The sequence below is a fragment of the Choloepus didactylus genome, chromosome 20 (genome assembly GCF_015220235.1).
Source record: "Choloepus didactylus isolate mChoDid1 chromosome 20, mChoDid1.pri, whole genome shotgun sequence".
NCBI classification, from domain to species: domain Eukaryota; kingdom Metazoa; phylum Chordata; class Mammalia; order Pilosa; family Megalonychidae; genus Choloepus; species Choloepus didactylus.
In genome coordinates this window covers 22,797,031-22,815,894 of record NC_051326.1, presented here as the reverse complement: position 1 = coordinate 22,815,894, position 18,864 = coordinate 22,797,031, and the positions used below count along the sequence as shown (strand labels likewise).

Here is an 18,864-nt window from a genome sequence, read left to right as displayed (position 1 = left end):
GTTTAAAAGTCTCTTTCTTTGCCTTTTTTTTTGGTATGTCATCTTAGTTATTAAAAAATATTTTAATTTTTTAAAAAACACATTAATTACTACAGTTAACCTCTTTCCCCCAAAAAACATTCAGTAAGTTAAAAATTACCACATATTACTTATTTGAGTTTTCTCAGAGTCTAACAAATGATTCTAGAAGTGTGTGTAAGACTGAATATGTACTTCTAAAACTAAGTACAAATTTATATGGAAAGCCAGCCCAACCCTCTCCTCTGAGCTTCAAACTAAACTGCTTGGTTTACATCTCCACTTGGATGTTTCATAGATATCTCAGACTTAACTGTATAATGTTGAACTCCTGATTCCCTCGACTCGGTTTATTCTTTTCTCAGTCTTACTCAACTCAGTAAATGGCACCACCACAAACATTTCTTAGTAAACCATTTCACATTTCTTGTATAATTATTAACAGATTTTATCTAATTGATGATACCATATTAGAAGTGAAAGAAATAGCTCTGATAAAGGACAGAAATGTATTCAGAAGACATACTGGTTCGTCATTAGAATATTTAATGTAATATACCATAGACTGTGAAACTGTGCAGCTGTTTTGCTTTAAATATTAGTTTCTTCCATTGGGAGTGGAAAATTAACACAGGAAGTGATTCTAAAAAGTTCATTCTTGTTCTTTTGTGACCAGTATTCCAAGAGGAGTTACAGGGTTTTCCTTATCTGGGGGAGTTTTCTGAACTGTTTCTTCCACATTTGCTAATTCTTCCCATATTCTTCTCCATGCCATCTCAGTTTATGTGGCACTTGTTAAACAAAACACATTTCCAGAGTTGAATGAATGATTTTTTATACAATTGTTTAAAGAAATAGCTGAACTGTGCGCAGAATGGCCACAGGAAGTGATTTATTCCTCTGGTCAGCTTCTCTTACATCTACCAACTCTGAGAAATAAGAATAAAAGAAGTTATGTTGAGGAGTCATGGTAGATCATTACTAGACAGGACCACCTTGTAAGTCATGCAGTCGAATAGCCACATTTGACAAATGAGGAGTTTTCCATTGTTGAGAGCAAAGTTACCTGCTCAGGGTCATACAAATAGATACTGGCATCATTTCTCTCTCCTTTTTAAAAATTTTTATTTTTATATTTATTGAGATATAATTTACATGCCATAAAGTGTACCTCTTTAAAGTGTACAATTAAATGGTTTTTAGTATACTTACAGAATATTTTCATCATCTCAAAAAGAAACCTTGTACCCATTAGCAGACACTTTCTGTACTCCCCTTTCCCTCCCCTCTCCACAGTCCCTGGCAACCACTAATCTACTTTCAGTCTCCGTAGATTTGCCGATTCTAGACATTTCATCATTTCATATTAATAGGATCATACAATATATGACCTTTTGCATCTGGCTTCTTTCACTTAGCATGTTTTCAAGGTTCATCCATGTTGTAGCATTGTTCAACTTCATTCCTTATTATTGCCCAATATTCCATTGCATGCATATACCAACTTTTGTTTATCCATTCATTAGCTGATAGACTTTGGGTTGTTCTCTTTCTTGGCTATTATGAATACTGCTGCCGTAAATATTCATTTACCAGTTTTTGTGTGGTTGCATGTTTTCATTCCTCTTCATTAAATATCTAGGAGTGGTATTGCTATATCATAATGATACCTCTATGTTTACCGTTTTGAAGAACTGCCAAACTATTTTCCAAAGTGGCTGTACATTACCACCAGCAAAGCATGAAGGGTCCAATTTCTGTACATCTTTCCATTTTTAAAAATTTAAGTATTTTGTTCAATTTCAACTGTGAAAACTTTATGTTCATTTATATAAAAACTTACTGATTCATGTGTTTTTCTGTACATATTCAGGAATTTATTAGCACATGGCATACAGAAAATCTTTGTGGCAATTAGTAATTTGCTTGAATTCACACTAAGCTGATTAAATGTCATATCGATAAAGGAATCAGTTTCATTGCTTTTCTAAGGTTTCAAAGCCATCAAAGTTGATGAAGTTTAGATGTGTTTTTAATGTGTAATATTTGTATATTGTCTGGCAATTTGCGAAGGTCTTTTATCTCTTTTAGTTCTCAATAGTCCTATGGTACATACGTACTCAATTTTTTTGTTGAATTATCTCCATTAAATTAAACAACTTTCCCCCAAGGTCACCTGGCTAAAAAGTGTTTGACTTTGAATTCAAAACCAGATATGACTGTAATGTTGAAATTTAAGCTCAAGCCTCAGACTCTAATCCCACTAGGTTCTTCATTTGGTTTATTTTACTAACTCAAATTAGAGATAACTTGAGTTTTGCATTACTGTATCCCATATTTTAACCTTGTTGATGTTTAGGTGCTTTCGAATTACCTGCAATAAGACCTATTTTATAAGAATTTAGTAATCAAAGAACTATTTTAATATAAAATAGAAGACATGCTGTTCAACCAACAGGTGAAACTCCTTAGTTTATCTTGAGTTTTTCTACACATTTTAAGAAAATTGTATTATTTTGAAATCTTACACATTAGATACCAAAGCATAATATTTGTTTTTCCTCCTATCAGATTATGGAAAGAATTATGGATCTACCCACTTTACTGAGGCATGCATTCAGGGAGATGTTTTCAGTTGGAGGTCTTTTCTGGATGTTCCGCATCAGGATAATTCTTTGTTTAATGGGAGCTTTTTTCTACCTTATATCACCTCTAGATTTTGTTCCTGAAGCCTTGTTTGGAATTCTAGGCTTTCTAGATGATTTCTTTGTCATTTTTTTGTTGCTTATTTACATCTCTATTATGTATCGAGAAGTGATAACACAGAGGCTAAACAGATGAAAAAAATGAGACGTACTAGAATATTTGCGCTCATGTGTAGAATCAAACAAAGAGACCCATGGCATTATAAAGCATCTGAATATTATCTTTAAAGCTTAAAACCACTGTGTCATAAACATTTGATCATTTGACGTCTAGCAGTGTATAACTGGAATTTTAACATGTTGCAGGTTCTAATATTATGGTTAGAATTATAATGATTTACAACTATATCTTGATTCTGTGTTGTCTATAAAGACTCTGGAAAAATTAAGAGTTATATAAAAAGGGATGTTTTATATCTTTCCTCAAAAACAACTCAAGATTAATTGGATGTTTAGTAAGATACTGCTAAATATACATTTTTCCCAATTTATCTTCCTCAGTGGGTACCTACATATTTAACTATGAAACTCATCTAAATATTTTTGTTACAATAAAATATTGTACAATACTGAGGGAATGTCAGTGTTTCCTTTAGTACAAGCAAAGTTTTGTGCATTTGGAGCAGTTCTGTTTTGTCCATTCTGGTACAGTTTTTTTATCAACTGAAACTGAGGGAAGAAACTTGAACTTAATCATATGATTTCATATTCTGGTTTACAGAACAATTTTTAACCAATAGGAAAATTAACTGGATGAAAAAGATTTATCTCCAGGCAGTATACTTGATGTTCACAGTTGTGACTTTGAGTTTGATCCTTAGCATATAAAAGTAACTTGTAAAGGGAAAATTTTTTTCAGGAACCTGGGTGATACTGCAAACAGTTTTATGCATTTCTGTGAAAGGTGGATGTTCGTGACACTGACCGTCGAAGCCCTTAGAAACACTGTTTCAATTTGACTAGAGAAATGACTGGTTTAACTCTAGTAACAAAATGAACAAATTTGGCTGGTTTTCTCTTCCACCAGAAAACCTAATATTGTCTCTACCTGGCAGCATATAGCCCAGATTGATCACATCTGAAAAACATTGTGTAGAATAAGCAAATGTACCTGAAGTGAACAGATAGGAAAGTTATCTGTTTTTTTACAGCTATAACATAAGTATCTAATGCTCTCTTCTGCAATTTTCAGGTTAAGAAAGAGAAATACCACAAGTATTATAAGATCCTAATTCACCTCAGCTAGTATTGTTCATTAGTGAATTTAGGACAGTATGGTATAAGGCGATGCCCAGGAGTCAATGTTAGTTTTAATCTGTGTTCCCTGATATTTTATACTATCAATTAATTTATTAGTGAGCCTAATTATGTGTAGCTAGGGAAATAAGGAGAAAAACCTGTCTGATTTTCCCAGGTTAATTGTCAGCCATCAACTACTGAGATTTTGAATGAAATGTCAAAAATTGTGTTTCCTAATTTGTGTGTAGGACAAAGCTGTTGCTTGTCAGAGGAAAAAAAATGCTTAAACATAGCACATTACAACTAAAGCAATTTCTTGCATAGTTTTCATTTTATCCTTAAATCAATTTTGTGACCAAGGTAAGACATCACCTTTGTTTTCATAGATGAAATCCCCATGTTATAGATGAAAGTTTTTTGCTGAAGCCGTAAAATTGAACTGAGATTAAACTCTAGGACTGCTGCATATGTTGTTTAGATAGAATTTTCTGATGGTGATGGTTATTATGAAGTGGGGAGCAGAAGAGACAATGGGAGGTATTCTCTGAAAGTCCTTTATTGGAGTAGAATAGCTTAGGTGTTCCTGACCAAGAAAGGAAAAAGTCTAGAAAGATGACACATCAAGGCTTCATGAATCCTTCCAAATCAACAACAGGGTGGATGCTTCATAGAGAAACGATACAGCTGCAGTCGCCAACACGAAGAGCTAATGCTGGGAATTTGTCATATCACCATTTACAAGACTAGAAATGCATTTCATACAAGTACGAATATGGCACAGAGCTATATAGCAATGTCATTTTTGAAAGGATTTTATTTTCTGTGCACATGTTCTGCTCCAACTGTCACATTTCTGGTTATAATTTTATTGTGATTTTGAAATTCCTTCACTTTCCTGGTCAAGATGTATTGCAGCAAATTTTGTAAAATACAAAACACTGTTATGATCTGAAGTCTTATTAAATTGAAATGGGAACATGCTTACATTTCAGAATTTTAGACCTGCTTACGATGTCATCTTCATTGATCACTGAAAAGAAATGCAGAGGGAATCTGAAAGAGTATTTAAAGTAAGCAGAGTTAATCATTGTTTTAAATATCATGGTAATAGTTCTGTGACTTAGAGTAAAATCACATAAATCTAACATTAATTTGGATTTTTTAAAAACAACAGTATTGTAACTGTCACAGAAACAAATGGTCCAACGCCAGGAGCAGGTAATAAATTTGGTGGCTCTGTGGGGAACAAGACAGATGAAACGTGTTTTAACTGCCCACTAGGACAGCGGTTTCAATTACTACATTTCACAGCTTTTGAGTCTAGCACAGGAAAAAAGGGAATTGTATTGATGATCCCTTGTGGCTGTGCAGACACCTACCTCACAGAGTTGTTGAAGAGGATTGGTGGTTTGGTTCAAACTCTGCAATTTACCAGTTTGTCAACAAGTTTATTCTTTTGAATAAAAGCACCGTATCTTAAAATTTTAAAAATAGGTGTCATTTTCCTGTTTCTTTGCTATCATTTGCTTCAAAATTGAGAACTCCCGAAATAACATTCAATATAATGGTTGTAATGGCTTTATCACTAATGGGTATCCAATATCTCAGCACATTTCAAATTAATTTTGCTTAGATTTCTTAAAAGTTGGAAGGTAGAAAAGTATTTTTTAAGGAAAGTGATTTAATCTGGGCGATCTACTAATTCTGAGCAATGAAGGGGATATTTAGAGTTTAGGCTTGATCCTCATTCCCTATCCCCCTCTCCTTTGATATATATTTGAATTTTTTATTTGATAACTGAAATTTTCTTTTCTGAAACTGCACACTTAATGTTTGCATCATACATAACTCCTCCCCCCTCCCTCCCACCACCACTTCCTCCAGGCCTTTCCGTTTTGCTAAACAACAACCCATGAACTTGGGACTGGGTGGGAGTAGGAAGGAGTATTCAAGGCTTTAGGTCTTAGAACTTCAGAGTCTCCCAGAACCAGGGCAACACTCTTTAAGGGCTGCTAACAGGAGGCTGCTAACAGATAATCATTGAGGTTTTGTTATTCTGTCAGAACCAGACCATCTTCATGGCACAAACATTTGTTCTAAGCATTGAATCCTTGACTGCTGAAGGTGTTGTAGCAGGATTCTAAAATAAACTTTTTAATCACTGTCGTCTTCATCCACCTGCATATTCTGACTTGTCCCATGTTCCAGAATGGTACATGAGAGGAGTAAACACCTCACAGAAACACTGAGCATGCTCAGGCCACTGTCCTTATTCTCCCTTTCAGACCAGTGAGATTCAGCTTGTGATTTCAACTATAGGCCTTTTGAGGAGAATGTAGTATCTGATGTAGGAGAGGGTGATAACAATGTTTAAAGTCACTGGTATCTAACAGTTTAGATTTTAATCTATTTAAAATACACAAATTAAAAAAAATTTTCTTTAAAAATGCCTGCTATTCAGATAAAAACAGTAAACCCTTCTAATTGGTATTAGAGAAAACCTGTAATTTATACCTACATGAAAATCACCCCAATCTTTGTTTCACTAATCCTAGAATATTAGAGATGTAAGGGACCTTAAAGTTTGGCTAGGTTTTTTTTCTCTGTGAATATCAGATAGAAAGCTATGGACAGCTCCCTAGAAAAATGCATATATAGATACATAGTTGCATAGTTTTGCAATCATTTTCAGGGGATTCAAAGACCTGATCATCTGTGGATTCCAAACTAAATATTCCTGATTTAATCCTACAGCCTCACTCTACAGATGCAAAAAATGAGGTCCAAAAAGCGTCAGTGTTAGGGTACCTTTTTAATAGAAACTGTTTATAGAAAAACAAAGCACAGTTGAGTAGAAAAACAAGTGGCTTAATTCTTCAGTTTATCAAACTGGAAGACAAAGCTTACTCTTCTAAAACAATTGTGACAAAACATACCCTTTTAATGTTAAGGGTAAAATGTTTTCTTTCCTTAAAAAGTACTAATAGTCAACCAATAAGCTCTTGACCTGTTAACAATTTGAAAAACAAAGCTTCTAACTAACCGTCTTCAGTTTATCCCTATTTACTCTTTCCCATAAACGGCCATGAAATAGAACTGAGGCATATATTCATTATTTCATACCTATTGTAGAGGTTAGAGATCAAATTAGTATACACATGTCTCTTGCTCTAAAAAGGGGAGCAAATTTGCTTCTCTTGTTATCTTGCCCTTGTTTAATAAGCTCTTTTATTAAACTGTAACAAATACCAAAAATTTTATAAATCATAAGGGTCAAATGATGATCATGAAGTGCACACATCTGGTTAACTATCACCCCAATCAGAAGACATATTACCACCATCCTGTAAGCCTTCATTTCCTCCCTCCCCAAAAGTAACCTCTCCATGACTTCGGTTTTACCTTTTTTTTTTTTTCATTTTACAAGAATAGATTCATATATTTTCTTTTGTTTGACTTCTTTCATTCAACATCATGTGTAAGAATCATCCGCATTTTTGCCAGTAGCAGCTGCTTTATTTTGATTGCTGTATAGTATTCCACTGTGTGACTTTACCACATTTATTCATTCAACTATTAATGGACATTCGGGTTATTTCCATCAACTTTTTTAAAAGGCAAGGGTGATCATCTTTGAAAGTAAAAATGCTTCCCCATGATCACCCTTGAAAGGTAAGGAACAGTTTATTCAGGCCTCAGAAAATGTTAAGCAATGGACAAAGTAGAAAGAAGAAAAACAGACAACAGTTAAGTTAGTTTAGAGGAAGTGGAAATTATTTTTATATTAAGCAAATAAATTAATTTGCAGACCACACAAAGGAAAATTTAGTTTGGGAGATTTTTTCAAAGAAGAAAATCACCATTCAATTCAATCTAATACATACATATTTTTAAAAATACATGTAATTCACTATGGCAAGAAATTTACGATTTTGAAGGGAATATAATTATATTAAATAACAATGTATATTTCATTTCCAAGTTATGAATAGCTAGAAGATAAAAAAACAGTAGAAAAAGAAGCAAAGGAGGGAACTTGGCTATGGGGAAATCGTATGACAAAACTGACTGGTTTCACTTTAAATTGATTAATGATCACAGACCTCAAAAGGGCCCTCAACACTGGCTGTGACTGTAACACCCTACTTAGTAGCTTACATTTCCAGTCTCTGAGATCTACTTTATACTTACTTTCTCTTCTGATATTCCCCAGTCATAGAACACCACAGCTGTTGACTCAGCTTCCTAAGTTACTCCTGCCCCTCCAAGTCCTCTATTTTATTGAGGGAAGAAGCTCTCTTCTTTCCTAAAGGCCATTTGCATATCAGTAAAAGGCACCACTATCTATCCATCTAAATACTTCAGCCAGAAACCTGAAAATCATGCTTGATATCTTGATTCCTTTTCCTTCCTTCCTCTTCCTCATGTACAATCTATCAGCAAACCCTGGCATTTCTATCTCCTAAATATCTCTCGAGGCCTACTGCTCCGTCGCTGGTGCTATCACCTTGGTCCAAGCTATTACCTTTTGTTCTCTTGTTCGCTGCAAGTCTCCTAATTGGTCTGCTTGCCTGCACTGTTACCCCCATCTGACAAACCCTCCAGCCAAAAGCCAGAATGACTTTTTAAAAATGTTTATTGGATCACGTCTCACCCCTGCTTAAAATGATTCAATGGCTTCCCACTGAAATTAAAATCCAAACCAAGACCCTTGCCTATTTTTTCAACCTCATTTCATGCCCTTTTCCCCCAGCTCACTGTGCTCCACCACATTCCTTCTGTCTGGAATGCTCTCCCAAACCTTGCCCCTTCATTCTTTATATTACTGGATTTTTTTCTATTCTGTGGTTCTCAGGTTAAATGTTCCCTACTCAGACAAACTTCCTAACTATCCCAGCTAAAGTAAGTAGTGACCCTACCTTCCCCTAAGTTACCTTTATAGCATTCTGATGTATTCAGGCATCTCAGCCGAAAGTTTATTTATTTTTACCAACAGTTTTCCCCTCACTAGGATATAAATTCTATGCAGATAAAGACTCTGTCTTGTTCACCAATATATTCTCAGACCTGGCATAACACCTGCCACCTTAGTAGGTGCTCAATAAATAGAGAGTAATAAGTAAATGAAAGAAATAAAGGAGGGAGAAGACAAGGAAAGACCACTTCTTATTCCTTTGCTGCTACCCAAGTCACCATTATGTCTCACCTACGTTGCCACAGCAGCCTTCTAACCAGTCTCCTAGCCTCCTAGTTATTCCCGGCTGTCTATACTCAACACAGTAAAGAACCCTTCAAAAGATTGTATCACACCTCAGCTCAAAACCCTGCTTTCCATTTCCCTCGGGGTAAAAGCCAAACTCCTTATACTAGCCTACAAGGGTCTACGTGATCTTGTCCCTCTGTTTCTCTCTGACATCATCTCTTATTTGTTTCCCCACTTGGCTCCAGCTACACTGCCTCTTTGCTGTTCTTTCAACATTTTGGGAACACTGTGCCTCATGAACTGCCTTCGGCATTCCCTCTGCCTGCAAAGTTCTTCCCCCAGATACACTCAGCTCTCTCATCAACTCCCAGTCTTTGTTTAAATATCACTTCCTCAATGAGGCCTGCCCTGTACATTGTATATGAAGTTGTAACTCCCTCACCTCCACATAACACCTTTCACCGTCTAACAGATGTGGTTCCATATTATGTTTCCTCTCTGCCTTCCCCAACCCCGACTAAAACATTAGCTCCACAAGGGCAAAAAACTTCGTTTTGTTCACTAATGTATCCCAAACCCCTAGAATTATGCATAGAACATAGATGTTCAGTAAATATTTGTTTTATCAATTGATGAGTAAAGAGTTCAGTGAACTCTAAGTTAAAATATACTTTTTCAGTTCACAAACAATTATCACAGTCTGATATTTATTGTGCAGCAGACCACAGAGGAAATTACCACCTGTCTCAATATCCACTGGAAATAAGCTATTATTCAGATGCTTTGATATATGGATATGGCCCTGAAACTATTTTAGATTTATGGTTTCTAGGCCCAGTTGATTCAACCAGAATTTTCTGAATATTTAATATTTGCCAGGCACTCAAGCTACAAGATTATTAAAGACTCAGTCCCTGTCCTCAATGGGTTTACAGTACAGAGAGGAAAACAGATATACACAGAAATTACCATATGGTTTATAACTGCAATATAAAAAGTGCAGATATTTCACAATTCTGTTTACATGATAAACTCCAGACAGGGTAAAGGAATAGTGGTAGAAATCATACGCTTGCCAAAGCTGGTTGGTCAGGGAAGGAATTGTCTGCAAAGAAGCACAAGAGAAATTTTAAGCTGAAGGAAATGTTTTATGTCATGACTGTAGTAGGAATTGTGCTACCATATGCATTTCAAAACTCACTGAATTGTACAATTAAATTCTGTGAATTTTACTTTATGTAAATTATACCCCAATAAAGCTGATAAAAAAAGTTATCTGAAAAAAAAGAACTGCAGGATTTCACTGAAATAAGAGAGGTGCCTACAGTGGGAATAATAGAAAGAGGGTAGGGAAAACTTGTAAAAGATAACACTGAGGTCACATCTCAAAAGTGGACAGGTCAGCGAAGAGCATTTCTGGCAAAGGGAGAGTCTACTTAAGGAAATCATGAGAAAGCCTACCTTCTGTAAGACATGAAGCTGAAACAGTTTAAGAGCAAGTGGAGGAAGATGATGTTGGAAGAGTAGAGGTACCTGGTCCTAAAGCACTATGTGTCCACCTAAGTCTGGATTTCATTCAGTTCATGCACAGGGTAGCAGCTGAAGGATGTGAGCAGGGGAATGACCTATCAGTTTCCATGGAGGATGGACTGAAAAGAGGCAAAACGGGAGATTAGGACAGTTAGGTTACTGCAAAAGCAAGGGAAGGAGACCATGAGGGCCTGATCAAGAACCAGTGCGAGGAGAGATGAAAAAAGATGGATTTAAGAGGTATTTATTTATTTGATAGAATTTACTTGTTGATCAAAGGGATGTGGAGGATGAGAAAGAAATCCAAGATGACTCCAAGGTTTCTGGCTCCAGCAACTGAATAGGTAACTCACAGATGATAAGACTACTGAAAGCAGAACAGATTTACTTAAGAAATACAATATTTAGGAAGTCGTGGCATCTGACTGAAGTGAAGGAGCAGAGTGTTTAGAGAGGAGGGCAGAGGATGGAACCTTGAGAAACACCATTTTAGAAGAGCGTATTAAGAGCCATGAAATTACTCAACCTGTTTTCTAGGTTTTCAGGCCCTGATCTACATAAAGGAGAGGAGCAGGAAGCAAGGAAGGTAAAACCATTCTTCAATGAGAAAATCGCTGCAGCACTTCGCGATTTCCAACACAGCACCTGGAGATTACTGTAGCAACAGCCTTCAGAAGCGGGTTTGCTTGGGAAGCTGCAGTGGAGCGGCTCACCGAGACCAGGGAGGATTCGGCAGGGTATGGAGGGAGGAGTGTTGTGTGTGTGGTTTCTCTGTTAAAAATCTGTCACCTAGATTCTCACAAGGTCTAAGGATGCCTGCAAAGACAGGTAACAGGACAACAGCGCTCGAGAAAAGGGGTCCACAAAGGTGTACAAATAATACACCATCCGTGGCCTTTTCTAATGGGCGCAATTAGAAAATGACGTCAGCTTTACACTCTGGCCTCTTTTAGGCCCTTGGACCCAAAAGGCCATATTTGTTCCCCAATCTAAACCGCCCAAGGGAAACTCCGGATAAGTTCACACATCGAGTCTCGAAGGACGGCGGGAGCTCCGCCCCGAGTTCTCGCGCCCCTCGCTTAACCTCCTCCCCCAATCGCTCTCCTTCTTCCTGCGAAAAGCTCGGAGGCCCCGCCCACTTCCTCAACACAGAGCTCGACGCGCAAGACGTCCTGCCTCAGCCAATGGCCTACTTCCCTGGAAACGTTACCTTTGACCTTGGGGCTAATCAAAGACAGTGGGACAAACTCCTCGCGAGAGGTGAGATTGAAGCTGCCTCCGCCATCTTGGAGATGGGAGACGGGCGATGGCTCTGCTCTTTTCTGCTACAGCAAACAACAAAACGGTCTCGTTAGTCATACCCGAGTGAGGCTACCATCACTGTAACTGTTGGCTGAAGCTACATTAGAAACAAGGGCGTTAAAACCGAGCGCGACGACATTGACAGCAGTTTCACCTGCCTGCCGTGGCGGCAGAAGTGAAGTGAGTGAGGACCGGAAGGATGGTGCAGTCCTGTTCCGCCTACGGTTGCAAGAACCGATACGATAAGGATAAGCCCGTTTCTTTCCACAAGTAAGTCTCCTGCGTGCCTCGCGGGACCGGCTCCAGCTGGGACTGTGGACGCGCGGCTCGTTAGTGCGAGGGGCGGAGCCCGGCGCGGGTTCGCGCTAGGATTGATGAGGGGGCGGAGGCAGGAGCAGGGGGTGGAGGCAGGGGCGGGGCGCATCCGGGGCGTGCCGCCGGGGTCTCTCCCGGTACGGGAGCGGCGGATGTCCTGGGCGGGGGTCCTGGTGGGGAACCGTCGCTCCGAGGCCCGCGCCCCGGTTTTCCGGGCTGCGCGTACTCGCCGGGCTTTGCCGCGGTGTCCGTTTCGTGCTTTCGAGAAGCCGGCCCGGGCTGTGATGCTCGCTCCCAGACTCGTGATGGCGAGATCTGGGCCCGCGAGCGATGCCAGGAGACCCCTCGAGTTGTGAGGTGTCCAGGCTCACAGACCCGCGTCCTGGAGCATTGAGGCGGTGATAACTCCTTAGCGGCAAATTTGAAATAGAAACCAAGACATTTAAAAAGACGACAGAAGTCACTTTTTCGTCCTTCAGAAACTTGCTGAGGATGGGCGGCGAGAATCACACCAGTATGGATTGATTTCAGGCCAGGATTTGAGGAGGAATTTTTTTTCTTTTTTTAACTCAGAGGAACAATCTCACGGACTCCTAAGTTTTAGAGAAAGCTTCTGGTAGTGCCAAGATGACTTGATTATCATTTCAGCACACAATAATGGTAATATGGACCATAATAAATGCCGCAATAAAGGTCAGTATGAGCTATTATGGGAACATAGAGAAGCCCTCACAGCCTTCGGGGCTATTTTATCCAGTAGGTGCTGCAATTACAGCCCTATGGCAAAAATATTATCTTCTAAATAGGAAAAGAAAGCTACAAAATTGAAATGAGTTAATGTTAAATGTCTGCGAAGTTGTCACGTGACAGTTTTGTTCAACCAAATTCAGTACTTATAAATTTTAAGTTTACATTAGATTTTCTTTGCAAGAATTTCCGAATGTACGGGGATGACAGCTGAGAAATCAGAGCAAATATTAAATTACGCAAATTTTTTATAGACAAATAATTACAAAAGCAAAATTAAGTATTCCTTGGGGTGGGGGTATGTTTATGTTGATGGGGGATGTGGATGTATCTTAATATGTTTGATATAATGTAAAACTGACCCTATAGAAATAAGAGAGCCTAGAACATAGAAATCCTGAAAGATCCCCCACGGAGAAGGGGATAGAATTCTTCCAGGATTCAGTTTAGTATCCTAATTTTAATCTCTTGATTTATTGTACTCTCAGAACGCTGATGAAATTGACCTGTAGAACTTTCAAAGTGTAGGAATAGGTTAGAGATAGTGACATACCACCGTTTGTATTCAGCTCTCCATCCCCACATTTCTAATGATGCCTTAGAGGGAATCTAAAAATATGGAAAACTCTTCCTTGCCAACTGGAAACTACTTAAGGATGACATTCACACATTAGAAACATTGGGTTTCTGCTGATAGTAAAACGATCCATTCAAAAGAATGGCTAACTGCATCTCATCCTTTATCTAAAAGAACAGTATTTGGGGAAGTAGATGGGAAAGATCTTGATAGAACCTCACAATCTGAGACTTTGTAGTCCTTGGGCCTCCAAAGAGTACTACTTCTCCCAGCTTATACTTGGTGGCAGTGGGATGAGCTGTGCTGGACAAAGAAGGGCAATTGTCATTAAGATCAGCTAGGTCTTAATGATAATGGCAGTCAGGCCCTAACATACTTTACATGAAAGAGAAACTCTGCAACAAAGATTTGAAATATCCTTTTTGGCTTCTTTCCAGTCCCCCCAGTTTACTGAATCTTTGACCTAGAAAATAAAATCACAATAAATTTAAATTCTTCCTACCTCCCTTTATCTGGGCCTAAAGGAGATATTCTAGTTGATTAAGAGGTAATTAAAATAAATGACTTTATTTCTTTATCATTATTATTTGCCTATAATCTGATTAATTCAAATTACACCTGTTCATATTTATCAGATTAATTCTAAAGAACTAGAAGAGTTTTTCCTCCAGCACATAGATAAATGCGCAACTTTGTTGCACAGCACACACACACACACACAGAAAATTACTGTTAAAAAAAACCAACAATACAAATTCACTTTATAACAAGTATGTTATTTGAAATTTTCAGTGTCCTCAAAATAAAAAAGTTAACTTTAGTAAATGAGATAAATAGATAAATGGAGCTATTCTTTAATCAAATAGTCTTTAGTATGTTAACACCAATTGAAGAAACTGCTTTCTTTCTTTCTTTTTTTTTAAAAAATAATGTCACAGAACTGAGTTGTGTCATTTTCTTAGGTTTCCTCTCACTCGACCCAGTCTCTGTAAAAAATGGGAGGCAGCTGTGAGAAGAAAAAACTTTAAACCCACCAAGTATAGCAGTATTTGTTCAGAGCACTTTACTCCAGACTGCTTTAAGAGGGAGTGCAACAACAAGTTACTGAAAGAGAACGCTGTACCCACAATATTTCTTTGTACTGAACCACATGACAAGGTAATATGTATTTTAAAATATTAGTTGCTTTCCTGTTTATAAAATTAATGTGTGCATTGTGGAAAATTTGGAAAATTCAGAATAGTGTTAAAATAAATGCTACCTGGTACCTATCACTTGTAAATAACTACTGTTAACAGAGATATACTGTTTAAAAGCACAAAATATAGTTTATTAAAGTTAAATATTTTCGCATTAAGAAACTTATACTAGCTATGTAACTGAAAGATCATTCTTTACCCCTACTTGTGTGTTGAAAAGTTTTGTTTTTTCTTTATCAGTAACAGTTCATACCCTTTTTTTCCCTCAGTTTTAAGTGCTTAGTACATACTTAATTAAATTGAAGTGATCATTCTACCTCTTTGTTGCATCCCACTTCTACTTCAGGTAGAAAAGTATAACTAAAACTTAAACTATTTTCTCAGTTTGGAATGTTTCTCTTCCATGGATTTACATAGAAGTCTAATATTTCTTAAATTTCACAGATGAATTCTTTCAAACTGTATTTTTAGTTACTAAATTCAAACATACTCTGCATTATTGTTTTAGAAGGAAGATCTTCTGGAGCCACAAGAACAGCTCCCCCCACCTCCCCTAACACCTCCGGTTTCCCAGGTTGATGCTGCTGTTGGATTACTAATGCCTCCTCTTCAGACCCCTGATAATCTCTCCGTTTTCTGTGACCACAACTATACTGTGGAGGATACCATGCACCAAAGGAAAAGGATTCATCAGCTAGAACAACAAGTGGAAAAACTCAGAAAGAAACTCAAGACTGCACAGCAACGATGCAGAAGACAAGAACGACAGCTTGAAAAATTAAAGGAGGTTGTACATTTCCAGAAAGAGAAAGATGACATGTCAGAGAGGGGTTATGTGATTCTACCAAACGACTACTTTGAAATAGTGGAAGTACCAGCATAAAAAATTAAATGTATATTGATTTCTAATGGGGCAATTCCACATAGCCTCTTCTAGCCTAAAAAGGAGTTTCACTCGAAAAAGTTAACACTTGATTACTTGTATAAAAACCATTCAGAATATTTTTTTAAAAAATAAATTAGATATATACTGTAAAATTGTAACTTTTTGTTTGTGATTTCAGGGTTTTTACATTTGAACAAAATATTTTAAAAGTTATGAACCAACCTCAGAGCTCCAGCCTAAGTTGGTTTTGAGATTGGGCATATTTGTTTTTTAAATTTGAATATTTATAGAAATAACCTAAAAATTGAAGAGAGTGAGAGCAGTACAGTAAGGATGACTTAAATTTAAAATGTAGAATTAATACAATATGTTGAAAGAACTCAGTTATATTTTAAATCAGAAGTATGGGTCAGATCATGGGACAAAACTTCTCAGAATATATAAATATATATTCACACGTTCTTATTTTTAAAGTAAGAAGGTTCATTTATCCTCTGAATCACTTGTCAAGGATAAATTGGCACGTCAATACTTAGGGAAAAAATTTTGGTCATCTTTAGAGCAGAAGATGCAAAGTCTTTCCATACCTAATCAAATATGGTTAAATCAGTTTATAAAAATTGGGTCTTTATAGGGTGAGCCGGTATTTTTCCTATGGTATAGCATTATAAAATTAGACTTCTGTTTCCAAAGGAAGAAACATTCTTCAATAAACAAAGTAGACATTGTTATTAAGGAATTAGTAAAAACGGGAGTGGATCCATGGCATGCTCTTTTCTGTCATTACCCAGTAGCTAAGGGACATCCAATTCTCCACCTACTGTAGTTATAGCTGCATCAAGATCTCCAACAAATATGTTGTTAGTAGAGTTTAATTTGTCTCATAACATAGTAATCTTGCACTTGACTAATTGATTTTGGACACGGCTTCATGTAAAAAAAAACAGTTTTTTTACTTTTAACACAAGGTAGAACTTATATCCCATTTATTTAAATGAGTAATTTGTATTCCAAAGCAACCTAATGTGTAGTGTTTATTTTACTGAATGTAGAGATTTAAACCCTGAGATTTCTATTCAAACTGTGAGTTGTGTTCTGACTTTGTGAGAAATTTTACCTATATTTGAAATGAAAATATGTTCTGAGTAAACAAATATTCCCATAGGAATTATCAATTTAAGATTTAGATTTAGAATAACTGTTCCAACTATAATTATTTTTATATTTCCAAGTACATTGAGATAGTTGAAGATTAACAGACCTTTTAAGACAGTATTAAAGATGTGAAACAATGACATTCAAAAGTGTCTTTTGTAGACCTGGTTTTCAGCGTAATTCACTGCCATGCTGCCAGTGGATAGTATATGGATTCATGGAGATTTGATTTTTTTTTTATTAACCAATATTTCAAAAGTAGAAAATAATGATTACTTGAAGTTATATAGCTTCAGATAACATTATTTAGAATTGGATATCATGAATTAGAGGATTTTTTTCAAGTTATTCATGGGATCTCATAACTGCTTTTTTGACTCCACGAAGTTTCCAAGTAGTTTGTTTTTACATTTAATCTCTCTAGCGATGCCTGGAGGTTATGTGAACAAATACATATCTTCAACCTAAATTGTGTTCTACATAAAAGGTAATCACTGTGTCCTTCTACATATATGTAAACCACCTCAGAACCAAGAATCCGGCTTAGATTGTGAAAGTGGTAATTATAATAGTCCTAATGACTAGCATCTGAGCATTATGATTTAACCTAAGGCTACTTTCTTTTCCTAACAGATATAAATCCCCATTTGCAGAGAACTATGCAAACAGCTTGTATACCAACTGCTTGTATTTAAATAATTTATCATTGTAGTTTAACATAGGAAATTTGAGGTGCAGGTGCTTATTTGTGAATTGTGAGATGTGAAATTCATTTTGTCTATTGTTTATTACATTGCTAAGGAAAGTGTAACATTTAGGCTAAAAAATATTTCTGTTCAAGCGTAATGAAATTCATCAATCTGAAACAAATGGGGATCAGGCCTCAATCTGGAATAAATGGGAAGAAGGCTCATGTGAATGGCAGCAAATTCTAAGAGATGAAATTTATTTTAAGTACATATAGTAACATATTGAAATTTCCATATATATGTGACAAAATCTGGCACTTATGGTGAGAAGAATGAACTGTTTCTTCCATTAACATTTAACATTATTACTGTAAGGCAGTAGTTACTTCAACCATTTTATCCTTTGGCTTTTTTATTTCATATCTTAACTTTTGTTTCTCTTTTTACCCTTTTAATTACCCTTACTGATAGTCTTGGTTTCTACACTTTTTGCCCAACCTCTTGCTCCTCTCTTTTCCTTTCAGCCTACAGACCTCTCTTTAGTATTTCTTGTAGGGCGTGTCTCTTGTTAACAAATTCTCTATTCATCTGTGAATATTTTAAACTCTCCCATGTTTTTGAAGGACAGTTTTGTCAGATACAGATAAAGAATTCTTCGCTGGCAGTCTTTCTCTTTCAGTATCCTAATATGTAATACCACTGCCTTCTCATTTCCATGGTTTCTGACAAGACATTGGCCCTTAGTCCTAACAGGAATCTCTTGTATGTAATGAGTTGCATTTCTCTTGCTGCTTTCAGAATTCCCTCATTATCTTTGACATTTGACATTCTGATTAGTATTGCCTTGGAGTAGGTCTATGCAGATTTGTTCTTTTCTGGAGTACATTGAGCTTCAATATGTATTATCCAAATCTTTTGTAAGAGTTGGGAAATTTGGGGCCATTATTTTAAAAAAAAATTTTATTAACCAATATTTCAATATTCTTTCTGCTCCTTTTCCCTTTTCTTCTCCTTCTGGTATACTCGTGATGCATATGCTTGTGTGCTGTCATTCAGTTCCTGAATTGACTGACCCTGAGGCCCTGCTCAAATTTTTCCGTTCTTTTCTCTCTCTATTCTTCAGACTGTACGATTTCAGTTGTCCTGTCTTCTAATTTGCTGATCCTTTCTTCTGCCCTTTCATATCTGCTATTGTATGCCTCTAGTGTATTTTTAATCTCATCTATTTTGCCTCTCATTCCCATAAGTTCTGTTATTTTTCTTTGCATGCTTTCAAATTCTTCATGCTCACACATTTTC

The 18,864-nt window shown here is 36.7% G+C and overlaps 2 protein-coding genes and 1 long non-coding RNA gene across 11 annotated transcripts in view; 2 read left to right on the top strand and 1 right to left on the bottom strand.

Annotated features, from left to right (window-relative positions):
* Window positions 1-5,453, top strand: part of RNF170 (ring finger protein 170) — a 38,469-nt gene extending 33,016 nt beyond the window's left edge. For all 3 annotated transcript variants that reach the window (XM_037812851.1, XM_037812853.1, XM_037812852.1), the window contains exon 7: window positions 2,590-5,453. In XM_037812851.1, the coding sequence (XP_037668779.1) occupies window positions 2,590-2,859 (270 nt within the window). In that variant the 3' untranslated portion in view covers window positions 2,860-5,453. The remainder of the gene's footprint in view (window positions 1-2,589) is intronic.
* A 1,912-nt stretch (window positions 5,454-7,365) lies between these two features.
* On the bottom strand, window positions 7,366-12,357 carry LOC119516545. 4 transcript variants are annotated; one of them, XR_005213312.1, is made up of 4 exons: window positions 12,152-12,357; window positions 11,906-12,020; window positions 10,699-11,511; window positions 7,366-10,270 (listed from the first exon to the last, which is right to left on the bottom strand). It is a non-coding gene; the product is annotated as an uncharacterized LOC119516545 (long non-coding RNA). The 4 variants fall into 4 exon arrangements; XR_005213311.1 differs by lacking the exon at window positions 10,699-11,511; XR_005213313.1 differs by lacking the exon at window positions 10,699-11,511 and having other exon boundaries at window positions 11,906-12,017.
* On the top strand, window positions 11,946-15,873 carry THAP1 (THAP domain containing 1). Of its 4 annotated transcripts, none has more exons than XR_005213309.1 (3): window positions 11,946-12,267; window positions 12,792-13,005; window positions 14,599-14,731. XR_005213309.1 is itself a non-coding variant. In XM_037812854.1 (3 exons), exons 1-3 carry the CDS (start codon window positions 12,197-12,199, stop codon window positions 15,716-15,718), a joined length of 645 nt encoding a protein of 214 aa, XP_037668782.1. In that variant the 5' UTR covers window positions 11,949-12,196; the 3' UTR covers window positions 15,719-15,873. The 4 variants fall into 4 exon arrangements, 2 of the variants coding, with proteins under 2 accessions (XP_037668782.1, XP_037668783.1); XM_037812854.1 differs by lacking the exon at window positions 12,792-13,005 and adding an exon at window positions 15,344-15,873 and having other exon boundaries at window positions 11,949-12,267; window positions 14,599-14,797; XM_037812855.1 differs by lacking the exon at window positions 12,792-13,005 and adding an exon at window positions 15,344-15,873 and having other exon boundaries at window positions 11,952-12,267; window positions 14,599-14,794.
* The last annotated feature ends 2,991 nt before the right edge of the window (window positions 15,874-18,864 follow it).

Coding starts and splice junctions, on each gene's coding strand:
- THAP1 (XM_037812854.1), top strand. CDS start 12,197: ATGGTGCAGTCCTGTTCCGCCTACGGTTGCAAGAACCGATACGATAAG. Junction 12,268..14,598: donor AAGCCCGTTTCTTTCCACAA/GTAAGTCTCCTG, acceptor TCATTTTCTTAG/GTTTCCTCTCACTCGACCCA. Junction 14,798..15,343: donor CTGAACCACATGACAAGGTA/ATATGTATTTTA, acceptor TTATTGTTTTAG/AAGGAAGATCTTCTGGAGCC.